Source organism: Acromyrmex echinatior, chromosome 2 (genome assembly GCF_024713525.1).
Source record: "Acromyrmex echinatior isolate Ae372 chromosome 2, ASM2471352v2, whole genome shotgun sequence".
Taxonomy (NCBI): domain Eukaryota; kingdom Metazoa; phylum Arthropoda; class Insecta; order Hymenoptera; family Formicidae; genus Acromyrmex; species Acromyrmex echinatior.
This window is the reverse complement of record NC_141853.1, coordinates 6845107-6860931: the sequence shown is the minus strand read 5'-3', so window position 1 is coordinate 6860931 and position 15825 is coordinate 6845107. Positions and strand designations below refer to the sequence as shown.

General features: G+C 36.0%; 2 protein-coding genes and 1 long non-coding RNA gene across 8 annotated transcripts in view; 2 read left to right on the top strand and 1 right to left on the bottom strand.

Annotated features, from left to right (window-relative positions):
• Positions 1-15825, bottom strand: part of tei (irregular chiasm C-roughest protein teiresias) — a 358357-nt gene that overhangs the window by 75306 nt on the left and 267226 nt on the right. For all 5 annotated transcript variants that reach the window (XM_011069763.2, XM_011069762.2, XM_087416826.1 and 2 more), the window contains exon 7: positions 8352-8474. In XM_011069763.2, the coding sequence (XP_011068065.2) occupies positions 8352-8474 (123 nt within the window). The remainder of the gene's footprint in view (positions 1-8351; positions 8475-15825) is intronic.
• LOC147910437 (uncharacterized) overlaps positions 1-15825 on the top strand; it is a 214598-nt gene that overhangs the window by 180320 nt on the left and 18453 nt on the right. The gene's annotated exons all lie outside the window — the stretch shown is intronic.
• Positions 2706-5427, top strand: LOC105154314 (uncharacterized). 2 transcript variants are annotated; one of them, XR_847173.2, is made up of 3 exons: positions 2706-4630; positions 4708-4762; positions 4840-5427. It is a non-coding gene; the product is annotated as an uncharacterized LOC105154314 (long non-coding RNA). The 2 variants fall into 2 exon arrangements; XR_015548476.1 differs by having other exon boundaries at positions 4708-5427.

Here is a 15825-nt window from a genome sequence, read left to right as displayed (position 1 = left end):
CGAAACATCATAGAACAAACGATTATATCGGCAACGTGGGAGTTTAATTAATTTAACAGCGAGACCAGGATTATTCTCGAAGAGAAATCAAATTTCAGATATTAATTTAAACAAATAATTAATGTCACGAATGTAATACTATTGACAGCCAAATATTTCATTATCAGCTATTTAAAAAAGCTTTTATTTCGGAAATTGTTACTACGCAAATAGCTACATATGTGAATGTAATATGCAAGTTCAATTTTTAATTAATCTTGATAATTACGATTGATTTGTCTTATATAACAAATTATTACTTTATTCAGTATTTAAGTAAGTACTTAAAAAAGTCATAAATAAAGCATATATCACATAAAGTTTTATTCGTCGTCTCAAATTTATATTAAAGATTAACAAATATTTATATATTAGGTGTTGGAATTAATTCGTAGCGTTTTACAAGTGATGGGAAGTACTTTCATTAATGTATTTTTTAATGCTCATGTGAAATAAATAACATTCTTTCATTAAAAAACGCTACGAATTAATTCCAACACCTAATATATATAAAACTTTTGTAAGAAATATTAAAGACTCCTGCAATTATCAAGTGCTTAAATTCTTTTATCGCGGTATAAGAGTATCCGCGGTATAAAAAGTCATGGCACGTCAAACGTACAGCTAAACCGTTACTTTAGAACAGTATTTGGCAATAATTCTTGTGGAAATCGCAGTACCTTCTGACGTTTGGTAATAACAGGTCGTCCATCATAGTTCTTATCACTCGTACGCGGCTGATCGCAGCAGAAAGTGACGGCTGCAGCTGTTCTCAGCGTTTTGTGTAACTCAATAACGAGATAAACGAAACTACACAATCAGTCCAATTTTTCGAATTTTTAGATACTTGATTGATAACGCAGATCTTTTTTATTAATATTTCGAAAAAACTTGTATATTAATTCACCGTTCCATTTATATACTCTCTAATATAGATATACATTTGCATGGCAAGAAGGTAATTATACTATTTCGTATCTCAGTTCCTCATTAAAATGTAAAATCATATTATTAATAAGAATTAAAGTTTTCAAAGCAAATACAAAGGGATTTATATTAATTTGGTTGAAAATGATAATATAAAAAATTTAAATAGATAATTATAGAAGAAAATTTATACAACGCGTTATTTAATCCATAATGCGTGACAATACGAGTAAAAAAAAGTAGGAAGTGCAATATCGTTTCTATAAATCTTTAAATCTTTTTAACGTAATCATTTTCACACATCTTTCGACTCCTCGAATATATCAAATAGTGTAGAAACGTGCACTTTATTTTCGTGACACTTCCATTGCGCGACTTCGTCGACGCGTCAAAGAAAGTACAGTTTTGCGCAAAGTTTTAACAGACAATAAATAACTCAAGACGCAGGGACGGAAAAGACAATCATGATTCACTCGAGATGTGAATGGAGCGCAACGCGAAATCTCTATCAAATCTCGAAATTGTTATTCACGATTGTGATTTACGCCAGCGAGCCTGGCAATGCTTCATCGCAGTGGTGGCGGCGGACTACGTCGCGAATGAGCTTCTCGTTTGAGTGGAGCCTCTCCATGCTTTTCTGATTAATTCAAGAGAAATTGTAATTTCCACTCCTATCGTATAAAGTTGATCGAAAAGGCAGTCTTGCGTAAATACGCGGATCAAGCTACGTAAAGGGGATTAAAAAGGTGTTTCTTAACGAGCAGAATACGAACGTGGAAGGGTGGATTAAAAAAGTTGGTTGAAAAGCGATTTAATCGGCCGCGTTAAACTCGGGTTGCTTTTTCGATGGAACACTCGACGTATACGCGGCCGTGCTCGGCTGTTCTCCTGAAGACCATTACTGGATTCGTGCAAGCTGATTTCTTGCATTGATTATATAACCGACACAAATTTGCTGAAAGAATAATAATATCCGAATAAAAGCGGAATAACTAATTTCAATTTGGTTTCAGTTATTTCTGAATACCGAAACTTAAACACCGCGATAGGAAACGTTTTTGATAATATAATTCCTGAACGATATTAACGTTGTATGTGAAATGTTATAATTAATGCTTAATACTAAATTATATTAAATTAAGCGTTCAACTCTATGTTATACATTATATATATATATATATATATATATATATACATGTAATAGTTTATTTAAAAAAAAAACTCCTTCTAACTGATGGAAAACAAGATTAATTTGAAATTATCTTGCATTTTAATTCGAAGTAGATATGAGTGCATAAAAAGTATACCTATCGGTTGGTCGTATGATATCGGCTGAAATATAATCTTATTGTAGTTGAAGCACAATGTAGCTCTATTTCCGGAATGCAGAGCGGCACGCGGTTAAATATTTATCGGCGTTCGCCCGATTTGTTCGCACAGCAAGAAATCGCGATTCCGATTTTCATTCGGAGAAATGCATGGCAAAAGCACCGCTGATTCGCACAGAGTAATACTCTACGCGGGGCGGGACGCACCCTAGGTGAAAAGTTCACCAGCGCAGCGAATACGTTTAACGAATGTAATGGGTTCACCCGCTTAAACGGTACGGTCTAATCAAGAAAGTGGTCTCTCCCGCGAACTCCGCACAGAAATCTCTCTCGTTCTCTCCGTTTCGTCCGGCTACGTTCCCTCTATCTTACTCGGCTCAAGCCGCCGCTGATTGACGATGAATAAAGGAAATTATGCTGCGGTAAGCTTTTATTCGCCGCACCGGCTAAAAAGCAACGTCGTTACCGATCCACGAACGGCGATGTATACACCGTAAATCCTGTTCCAGAATTCAAATCGAGCGAGCGAGCGAGAGAGCCTTAATTTTCCAAAAAGATTTAGAAATGGCGACGGTAGATGGAAATATACGATTTGGTAACGCCGAGCGGATTCAATTTGGCTTAATAAAAATATAGTTGGCCGATTAGTGGCAAACCGGCTCGTGCAATAACATCTCATAATACACGACGCTTTATGCAATTTAATTATGCTAATGACTAGGCGATAACGGAACGTGGAATATGCGGAATTTAATGGATAAACAGATTTTTGCTAGTATTATGTATGTGTATTGAGAGCCATATCTGCGACATGGATATAACGTAACCGAAATTTAATACCGTGACTACAACGGCGCGTATTGTGAAATTTATAGTCCTGGATTTCATGCGTTTCCATATTTTCGCTATGTATACGTTTTCGCAAAACGTTTTCGGTGAAGCGTACATTACTACTCGGCCCGGTTATCTTTAAAACATGTACAAAATGAACAAATTTTTCCTGAAATTTTGCCAATTTTTATACATATATATATATATTTTTTTTTTTAAATAAAAAGATTGATATTTTCCTGTTACCATTTAGAAAAAGTTAATATTTTCTATCAACTGTATGTAAAAAATCATTTTATTATCGTTAAATATTAAAAATCATTTTACTGTCTTATTGATTTTTAAAAAGTTTCGAGTTTTTGAAGCGCACGCCTCAAGTAGGTACGTATAAAACTGCACCGCTGCATTTCGTATCTATATGATGACGCATCGCTCTGTTGAACAGACAACCTTTTCACATATGAAAAGATACGCGCTTTCTTGGCAAAAGATGTATTCATTAAAACAAACGTTATTCCGCCTTCCTTTGATGTAAACGTCCGTGTCTATGCGGTGTCCATTACGCAAAGTTACGCAGTTCACGAAGAAAATGATGATATGGATAATGTTGCTTTCGACATGCGAAACTGAAAGAGGATATCCGATAGCAGCCGATATGCTTTATCGAAATTGCGCCATTTCTTTCACTTACATATTTTTCACGAGTAACTTGTACATATATAAAAGACGCTATCTTAGACGCTTCTCTTTTCGGATATAGACTTTACTCCTTTGAGAAAAGTTTGCCTTCGCTAAAGATTTTCTCTTTTCCTCTATTGCATTTTTATTTTCAATATTAATATCTCAATTGCAATCTAAATTAAATTGCAGTTGAATAAAGATCGATTTTAGATGATATTAGAGCTGTACCGATAAATTTATATTTTTAGAGCTCAGTCTCTTAAAGATTTTTAATTTTTGATTGCGTTATCTTAAATCAATAGTACGCGATTTTATGAATTATAAAGGACATCATTATTAGAAGAGAATAAAATGAGCAAGAATGTTAGAGTCTTACAACTTTACTCCTCATTATTGGTTGAAAGCATCAAGTTGAGAGATTGCCTCATGAAAGTCAGTAACTTAATAAAGTAACCAGAGTGAAGCGATATGTGGCAAGGGGTGGAAAGTGTAATTATTTGTTACCTCCACATTTTAGCGCATGCAATTTAACTTTTCACTATTAATCGCTAATCTCCATTTAAATTCAAGTAAAATATATGCTATCAGATTTAATAACAAGATATCCATGTGTATAAGTTTCTTCTTTCGCAATTCTCATTTTTTTCAATGTTAATTTTCAGATGATATCAATTAGATCTTTTCATTCTCTACTGAAATTTCATTTCTTCTACTCCGCTATCAAGATAACTTCTCATGGAATGTGGATTTATATCGCTTATTCTAATCAATGAACACCTTGATTGGGAAGATAAGGCAGATTAAGCTTGAAATATGAAATAAGGGTAAGATTAAAAGCTATAAAACGTTCAGAAATTGCTCACAAGAAAGAGGAAATTATACAGTTTTAAATATTTATCAGGTCGTAGAAGCGGTCGCAGCCGGCGAGCTCTCCCACGACAAAGAACAGCCAAATGGTAATGAATCTATACGACTGAATATTACCTTTCATTCGTCTTTTTGTAAATTTTAATAAAATTTTAATGTTTTACAGATTTTAATTAATTATAAAGCTATTATCGAAACATTGTGCTACAAATCATGATAATTTCTGAATTATTTTACATTTCAAGCGTAAAGCTTCGTAGTTCTCATCGTTACAGTATCATATTTTGTTCATCCTTACCAGGATTAATCATTTCGCTACCATTATAGATATTAAATTAATTGTTATTAAATATCAGAACAAAATTCTTACATCATTGCTGTAAGAAACGGATAGAAAGCTTTACAATAATTAAAAATTACTTTTTTTTTTACAATATTTATCCCAAATATTTTATTTGTTAATACACACAAATTATCACAAGCTTGTTTATATTTTGATTTTAGTTAATGTCAAGTACAAAGAGGAGAAATGTTATTTATGTTTGCATAATAAAACATCATATTCGCGCAAATATTATTCATGATTTTTCATGTACTCATAATCTGTTTTTTCTGTAATATATGTACAGTTATAAATACGAAAAGTATTAGGTGTTGGAATTAATTCGTAGCGTTTTACAAGAGATGGGAAGTACTTTCATTAATGTATTTTTTAATGCTCATGTGAAATAAATAACATTCTTTCATTAAAAAACGCTACGAATTAATTCCAACACCTAATACATGACACAAATTGTATTTCAATTTGATAATAAAATTGTTAGTCATTACTTGCAATCAATCGTTAATCAATAACTGCATAACTTTCTTATTTTGAGTGGGTCATCGCAACGCAATCACGATAGGTACATCTATATCCACGCCGTCGTTCCCGTTGTCTTATCTCTTTCTCTCGCACAAGTGCCGGCCAATAGAGCAGATTAGATGGAACAACGTGCTGCTCCGATATCACGTGCCGCGTAACAGCTTCCTCGACGTTGCTCGCGTACGGCACGACGAGCATCACAACCACTGAATCTCCCTTTAACGCCGGCACGAAATTTACAATGCCGCAATAGGCGCGGCTGCAGCGTGTAGTGGTGCATCGAGACGGGAATAATATCGAGCGCGTACACCTGTCTATCGGAGCCGAATGAAAGCGCGCCGGCGAGAATTGCCGGGATGAAAGGGACCGGCGTCGGTGTGGGGCTGCCCATTGTCCCGATTTCTGCCGGCGTCTGTGTGGTAGACTTGTCGCGCCCGTTGCGGTACGTAATAATGTGATTATGGGATGTACCACCTTACCTCCCACCCGATTCTCGAGCCCGAGATCCCTGAGATTTAGAGGAGGTGGGACGCCAAGGCTGAGACGACAAGGTTGACGGAAATCGCGTGAATGCAGAACTTCGGAACCTCCCTTCTCCTCGACGTCTTCCTCAATCCCTCGAGCTAAGGACTACGTTATTATGCCGCGAGCGGCGACATGCGTTTGACTCACCTAAGCATATCGTTGGTAATGGTTTAATTACGCGAGAATTACGACTGTTCTCGAGGAATGAGTCCGCGATATTATTACGTTATAGCGGATTTTGTATGAAAATAGCAGGAAGTCTCTCTCGCTTGCTAGAGGGATGCATTTTGCAAAGTATATTAAGAATGTCGCTTACAATACTATTACTTTGTGCGTTATATAATAATTATATTATAATAATATACATAACTAATGATTCTCGTATATAATTGTCAGATTATGTTTTCTATTATCTACACAATTAATCTTTCAATTTCAATATCGCAATTACATTGTTAATTCATTCATTTTATATGAGGAGAAACTAAATTCTCTTCCCACAATTGATTGATTGATGATTTAATCAAGTCATTTTTATAAGTTTATTAATTTTTTTCAATGACACGCGCATCAGTTGCATTTTTCACGAATCAACAAGAACATTCCGTTTGGAAAAGGTCAACACGAGAGGATAACTCGATAATTCTATTACAGCCGTGTTACGCTTATCAATGCATTGACGCATGCGTTTACAGATAAGTTTACATCTCTCCTTTAGAGTTACTACGAAGCCGATATTACGCCGAGGGTCATGTGCATCAGATTTCACCCCATCCAAGTGCCTGTTTACAGTGATTAAATTATGCTCACGTTGCCGTTACACGTGCCCGTGCTAACGTGTCTACCTACAACGTGACGCGTTTCCTAGCTGTAGTAGGGAATGGGGAGTTGCACGAAATAATGCACGTGCGCCTTGCAACTCGCCGTCTGCCACATACTACCTGCAAATTGTGTGTGTGTGTGTGTATGTGTGTGTGTTATATGTGTAGATACACTAAATGCACCCCTTTTAAGTGATAAATATTCGAAGTAATGTTAGAAAGAATGATTAAAAAGATTGAATTTCTTTCCAAGTTTTTGCTGCTACCTTTTAACCTTCAGTTAAAATAAAGTTATAAAAAAATATATATATGTATATGTAATACGTAATATAACTTTGGTAACAGTGTTGAATATAATTATACAACCAATACCCAGATTTTAATTTTATTAAAGTAAAGCTTGCTTGGAATTAAAAAAAAAATTATATATCATAATTTATGTAATATGATTATCAGATTTTTGAGAATTCATGAAAGCCCTGGTGATATCTTTGTATTTTATCAAGATAAAATCTATTTGAAATTAATCAATAATTTGCGCTTAACTAAAATGTGTTTGTTTTAGTTAAACGAACAATATAAATTACTAGGTTTAAATTCACTTCGAATGAAGGGTTGTTTGTTGTAGCAGTAACTAGTTAAAAATCTCATTACCGAACATATTTAAATCGCCAAAAATTTACCGGCTGTTAGAAAATACGAATAACGTTACTGCTGGGAAGAGTTAATTATCCAGGTCATTCAAATAGAAGACATTAATTAAAAGATGAAACGTAACGTGATACTTATAAGTAATATATTTATTACAATTATCTGTTTTAAACTAACAAAGAGTTCATGCGAGGAAATGAGTAGCGCTAATGATAAAAATATAATGAGACGATCAGTTTACTGACTTAATTTCTTAACTGAATTATTTTTACTAGTATATTAACTAATTATTCTTCTTAAAATTTTTCTTTTCTAAAAATCGACAAGTAAATTATAAATATTTTTATATTTATTGTAATCAGTATATGTGCCTCGAAATGACTAAATGTATCTACAATATCCAATCAATATCTCTACGAATAATCCAGTATAACTAATAAGTTTTATTGCACTTTTATCCAAACGCGATTTTTCGCACTTATAATATAATAAAACTAATCAGAAACTAAAAAGTAAGTAAACAAGTTTGATGTAAAACATACAAAATGATATATATTTCTGCAAGAGAAAAATAAATAAACAAATCAAATAGAAATAATCAATAAGAAGGAACATTTCTTTCGATTCTACATAACACACTATTTAACAAAAGTAAAAAAACATTATATTTCTAAACAAAACTATTTTACGCAAGATGTTTCTAGAATTGATTGAATTAATAAGTTAGACGTCCTTTCGAGTCTGATCGAGAAATCGTCTGATCAGACGAAATACCACGCGCGAATTCCATTCCTTTTTTTTTCGTTCGCCACTTACCGCGCTGCCAAATTGGAGTACTGGCTGGATTGCTGTCTACCTCGCATTTCAGGCTGACAGACATCCCCTCGACGATCGGAATTCCAAAACCAGGTAAACGCGTTATCGCGAACGATGGAGTATCTGAAACAGGTATTAAGCAATTAGTGTCAATGCCACGACGTCGATATACTACGTGATATTGCAGAGAAACAAGAAAAAAAAAAGAAAGAAAAATAGACGATGTTACCAGAGTATTATTACACTGCCAAGATCAATTTAAAATGAATGCAAAATAGAATTTCATTCCGCTTTCAGTATTCTGTTTTTAAATGCAATCTCAAAATATCTTGAAAAGAAATATAACATCGCAAATTACAAATATAAGATTCGTTCCATTCTCAACTTGCTCTATTTCTGCATAATATTTGTCTAAATGAATTTCATAATGAAATTCAAAAACAGTTTAATAATTCAGAAAGTCATAGCAATTGCAAATTGCAATTTTCTTTCGCAGACGATAGCAAGTCTGTGAACTCGCTACTTCGCAATTTTCAAATAAGATTTCCGATAATTTTAAAATGTATTGGCCAACGTAATCTGATTTCTACACATTCGAAAGTCATTCTTTGTACGACGAGATTCTATGTACGAAGATATCGGCCACTGCGGATTGAATCCAATGTGCACGAAAATAACCAATTTTCAAATAAAAATAGTAGACTTTAAGAAGATAGATTACTGAAGATACAATTCACAATAGCAAATAGAAAAGTCTTTCAGTTCCATCTTTATCACTTTTGATCATTGCTTTTCAAAAGTCAAAAATAAAAAAGAATGGAATAAAAATTAAAAGAGTATTATATGTACTTATATAAATATTTATATGAAATAAATTATATATTAAAAAAAATATGTTAACATCATAATAAATTCAATCAAAGGAATGATATAAAAGATTAAACATTTTTCTATTGCAGTACAATCTTTGCATACATCATATTAAATATGTTATTTGCTCTAAATATAGAAACAATAATGAAACACTCTTCAGTAATACTGTTATATTTAACTTTATTTTTAATCCGAATACAGATGTTGTTCTTTCTTTGATTGAATTAAATAATATTTCCACAGATCGGCACTGCTCCCAAATGTACGCAACGTTTCAATAATATGAAAATACTTTTCACATAATAAATATCTGCTTAAATGGTTTGTTTGGAGGTAACCCGTGGAATGCTTATTTCCATTGTGGGAGTTTATTGTGACCTGCTTTTGCGCGGAGTTCACTTCCCGAATACAAACCAGCTTTCCGCCCCGAAGCAACATTATGCGCAGCGACAAAACTTCACATCATCACCAAATAGATATACCGCAAAGGAGACAGAAAAAAGAGAGAGAGAAGGGAGAACGAGAGCAATGAGCAGCGTTAGTTATCGGAATGCTCGTTATAATGAAGATGTAAATCCCGAGAGTTAGTAATTGAACGCATCAAGTGCCTCTAGAAATCAAACGTAATCATTGGAGATGACGCGTTACTCTCGTTACCTCCGATAATCACCCCTCTTTCTCTTCTGCGTTCAATACGAGCTTCCCTTCCATGTCATTAACGTCCAACGTTGGAAGCGGATGATGGGATATTCCGGCATATTCCGCTAGTGTGTATATAGGGCGACAGAACGAACGACCAACGAGGTTGGCAGAGAACGATCAAGAGAAGTAGCGGAAAGGGAAGGTTTTCAAAATTGTCGTTGAACAAACGAGGTATAGATACGAGGTCGTGGCAAGTAATTAATGAACGGGACAGTCAAGATTTTACAGACGCCGAGGTCGTATTCGTTAAAAGATCCTACTATTATCGTCGATACCAACGACAAATGGTGGAAATATCCACACGCTCTGTTGGCGCCCCAGCGAGTGGGACGTCGTTCGATGCCACCCCGGCGCCGCTCGAGCGATTTGCCGTTACCGTTATATCGCCGTTCAGCTCGTTAATATCACACCGCGACTATAACGGGACAGCCACCGAGGTCGCAGAATAAATTGGAGATGCGTCAAATTGTGCGAGAGAAGGAAGAGGCGAGTCCCTGGAAAACGCGGGAGAGACGTGCAGAATATCGGAAGTGTGACGCGGAGGAAGGGAGTGGCGCGAGTGGCGTACGAGATGGAAAAAAGAAAAAATTGAAGAAAGATAAAACGGAAGATGAAGCGACGCAGGAAGAAGAGAGAGAAACAAGGGCGGCATGACTACCAGGATGGCTCGAAGTTATTCACTCGGCTATAATAGCGCGGTGCTGGGACAATGCAAGCTTAATGAAAGCTTTTCTCCCCGGCGTACCGACGACCTCACCTCCTCGTTCCCCCTTGCTCTGTTCCCGGTCCATCGTAGTCGCCGACGTAACCGACGCCGTCGGGCACGCCGCACTGTAGTCCTGGTGCAACAGCGTAAACACCAAACAAAGGGAACAATGAAACACAGAAGTGTCCTACAGACCTCGATCGCTTGATGAGAACTTTAAAGCGCGCCCGCAAACTACTAGTTTATCTTTTATTCCAGAATGGACACCGCTATAAAATCCTTTTATCACAATCCCGCGGTATACTCTTTTTTTTTTCAGGTAATGACTACATTTACACGGATACCTTTAGCAAGTTTAATAACATTCGTTATTATGGAACTGGCCAATCATAGCTATTCCTCTGAAAAATGGAATGACTGTGATTGCTGGCCAGTTTCTAACTACGAATGTTACTAAACCCGATTAAAACTCAGTTTAACTCAATTCTAGCATTAGAAAGAGATGAGGAATAAATTAAACCTCGATTAAGAGTTAACCATGAGTTGTGAACTGAGCCTAAGAGTGTCCGTATAAACGTAATCAATATCTCTTTTGATCGCAAGTATCTTCCATTCTTCATTGCTTGAGATTTTTGAGCGTTCGAATTTTTATAACGCCCTTTTGTACCTTTTATTTCTTTATTTATATTCTTTCTCACTAGCAATATCGGCTGATTAAATTTGACAGTAATAGTAAGTAATTGACTGTTCAACGGCGCAAATCGCGCGAACCGGACTGCGCGAACCTTTAAGGTGACCTCGCTTTACAGTAGAATGAATCTCTTCGAAAGAAATTTCTCCCGCTGTTTCAGCCGGAACGCCCGTAAACTTTATACGGGCCGTTAAGCAAACCTGTATACGACCCGCGGGAAAGGATTTTGTGATCGTATGTACGTAGAAAAGGTAGAACACACGAATATATGGTGACATTATTAAACGGCTAAAATTTGTTGTGTATGTAGAATCCATATTGTTCTTATACGCGATTTAATAACGACTGATGAGATGAATTTCAGTAAATTTCCGAAATTACGTGTATAATTTCTAATTGAATAAATTTTCAAGACATAAAATTTTAAATAATTTTATAATAAATCCTTTAAATATAACTTTATATTCGTGAAAGTAATTTTACAAATTTAATGTAACGTGTGCATTGTTATTTGGTATGCCGTTTCCATTTATCGAAATTACTTTTTTACGTAAATAAAAATAAATGACACAATATAGATAACAATATTAATTAGCTTTAAAAGAAAACCGACATCGATTAAAAGAAACGCAAAAAGCCGTGATCGCGAAAACAGGAATACGAGGTATAACGAGAGAGAGAGAAAAAAAGAAGCATGACTCGCCGGCCGATTGCAAATCATTAAACAACCATCATCGATATAACTGCGCCGTTATTGAGGCGACAAACCGCCGAATGGCTCTCGTTGCAACGCAATAATATTCGTTGTATATATTTGTAGAACGATGAAATGGCGGGAACCGTGTGTAGTGTGAATACAAGCTGCAGAATAACACCGAGAACATATAAAAATTCGTCGGTTGTCATAGTGTCATCTGTGCCGAACAACTCTCTGCAGAATCGGTTTTACGTACAGCGATGCTTAGAATCGGGAGGCGAATTCACGTTGCTCTTTAAATAAACTACTTCTGAGCGAGATAATTATAGTAGATATAATAATGAATTATATATATTTTAGAAGATTGGTACTTAATTATTATGACTTAGTATTTATTATAATTATTTTAACTTCGATTTTTAGATTTTCCTCTTTAGATAATTCATTTGTTCTTAATTTAATCATCAGGAGTATTACAATGCTACATTTAAATCTTACAATTGACAGCTCAAAAGCTGGTATTATTTCTCGTACTAATCTTGTGTAGTTTGTCGGAATCCATTACGATTATCCGGATGATGAAACGAGGGCAACAGCCGGATTCCTGCCGATCTTGCATTTCATCTGTATCAACTGCCATGCTAAACCGCGACTGGTATGTAGCAATTTATGCACATCGAAACGACCGTGGTTTACGATGGCAGCCATTAAAGTTTAAGTCCGGCTTTATTGGGTCAATGGGCGACGTGTACCACGTGCGAAAATTAAGCCCTCGTAACGTGTCGGGTACACAAAGGGTTGACAGTCAAAGAGGCAGACATTGAATAACGCTGCGCGGTTTTCCCGTTCAATCGTGGCACGTATCCCGCATAATTTTATTAAGCCTGAAGGAAGAGATAAACGTTCGACAAACAAGCTCGAAAGATACAAAGGATAATAGAGATTGAAGATACCATGAAAAATGCCGTCAGTGATCCAGGTATAATGCTGATATAAAAATGGAGACAAGATATATAATTGAAAATATAAGAGATTGAAACGTAATAGATCATATCTTCAATTGTAATTTTAATTGTAACTATAAAATATATATACATATATATATATAAAACAGATAAATTTACCAGAAAATTTATTTATGTTTTCAATAAAAAATATTTTAGTCAGTTCGCATTCATTACAAATGGAAACAGATACGAAGTAGAATAACTTTTCGCCGTTGTCCTCTGCAAAAGAGAATATAACAGACGATAAGAGAAACTTGAGCACCTGATCTTATAAACTCTAACGAGTTCGTTTCAGTGCCGAATCGTAATCTTAAGTTCACGCAGCTTCCGCGCTCAGTTATTCTGTAAGGAATTACAGTGCAAGAGCTAGTCCTTGTTACCAAGCATTCTCGTGTTGCTACATAATTACCAGGTACTGTACAATCGCTGTTATTAAAACTATATTAATCTGGCTGATGTACCTTGTATGCGACAGTGCATGCCAGATTGCATTTTGCAGTAGATGATTTAAAAATCTCGGCGAGCAATTTGGAGAACGGTATGATTGCTTTGCGATTAAAAATTAGTCGCGGGCATAAAATTCTAAAACGGGCAAAGTTAAATGCGCAAACGCTAACAACTGCAAACAACGGTAATAAAAAGTTAACAAGACGTCACAATGATAATACGGTCCTTAACCCTGGCTAGCGTATGCGCGGACCATGTAAACAGACAGTGGTACACGTATGCGATAAGCGCGATGCAAATTGTGGCGCGGAATAATGGAAACACTTGATCGCGTGCGTGTGCACATTAGGGGGATTCGAAACAAGCGGTAGAATTTTCATCGTGGGACCTCCACGATCCCAGACATACGTTTAATACGACGCTCGCTGGGGTAAAACTACTTTATCGCCATAGGGGTTTGAGGTGGATGTGGTTGAACCACCATCACTATACCGCGATATGATATTATCGCGTTCTCCGGCATGCCATTTCACAAATCTACAAGTTATTTTCGAATCAGTCGGTGGAGCGTCAGTGCAACCGCACGCAGCCGACATACCGGTGCAATTTCGCATGAGGCTTTGCTTGTAGCCGTGTTATTCAAGCCTGACGCGCCTACAAAGCACGGACGCGCGTGAATTGAAGCTAGTCGGATCGCGTGCACTTTTGTAATCGGGAGGATATGCAACCTGTGTCTGCGAACAACGCATTCATCGGATGGAGTCGCGATGCAAATCAGATTTCGGTTGAAACACAGTGTCGCTTAGAGTGTTGCATACTTTGCTTGTGAATGTACTGGCGTGTTAATGTTAGAATAGATAAAAACAATAGGGTTAATGGTAGGACACTATCAATTCCTACTAAAGTGAATAAGGCGATGATGATACAGAAAATGATAATAAAATACATGTGGAAAAATATGGAACGAGCATAACTCTATCGAAAGAAAAATATGTAATTCAATAATAAACATTCGACAATTAGGTACGATAAAATTATAATTTTCATTTTTTATCGTATTCTACAAGAAACTTCTACTAATATTATTAGTACTAATTTAGCTAACTAGATAAATAAAATGAATGAAAGTGTTTGTTATATTACAGATAGCTTGAAGAGCATAAAATAGAATTAAATCTATTTTATGCTCTTTCTACACTACTATATTGTGATGTTTCTACTTTGCACTATTATATTTATAAATTTGTGTGAAAATAATTCGTATGAAAGAGAGAAAGAGAGAAAAATTGCACACTATGCTCGAAGATATAATACTACTGAGAAATACCATTAACCTTGTCGAAAGTCAAGGATCCCGCTTTGAAAAAGCAATATTACTCCGGGGATCCCTAATTCAGCCTAATTGCCCGCTTATGCGAATCCTTGAAATATTTATGAAGTTTTATGAGAATTTTTCATCTTGCAAGCGGTGCTCCTTTGAAGAGACCCCAGGGGGTTATGAAGACTTCAACTTCGAACAGCGATTATGTCGATATCAAAGGTATTCGCATTGCTGCTTGAGGCTACGTACGAACCAAATTTATTCGACCTGTTGTCGAACTTCGATTAAGCACTCGCAAACTACTTCCCTCTAATGCCGCTCTCCCCTTCCTCCCCCCCCCCTCTCTCACTCTCTCTCTTGCTCGCTCTCTTGAATACAATAGTTATTAGCTTTCGGAAACTTGCTTAGACTTCCTTGAAACAAGTTATGTTATATCTCGCAGAGATGAATATATAGTGATGTTGTAGTATTACGCTACAAAATAAATAAAAATATAGACAGACTCGAGTTATAAAGAAAGCATTCAATTATTTGTCAATCATTAAATTACGTTTTTTTTCGCGACAATGATTTTTGTTAAGATACGGACAGTCGATTTACACACTTATACTGGAGCATTACAGGTACACGTACATAATCACGTAACAATGTTCTTGCTCCATGTCATAACTCCTTACACCAAGTCTTGTTGTAGATGTAGTAAATGTATATCGCATACGCTGTATAATTATACGTAACTAGAATCTGGTGTTACAGTGGTGTAGTCTCTATAGAATATACTCGGGAACGTGGAGGGTACATTCTCCGCGTTCTCTGGAGTATAAGATATCCTATATCCTCCATATCCTCAACAGGGAATACACCACTTTAGACGTCAACGTGAGCCGCCCACGAAGCCGTCCGAGCGGGAAGCGCCCCGTCAGTTCTTGCGATATAAGAAATAGAGCGGAAACTAGACGGCTCGGTCCACGGCAATTGAATAACCGCGCGCGCGCGCTGTTTACTGCTTTCGTCGAAATTTCATTTTTGT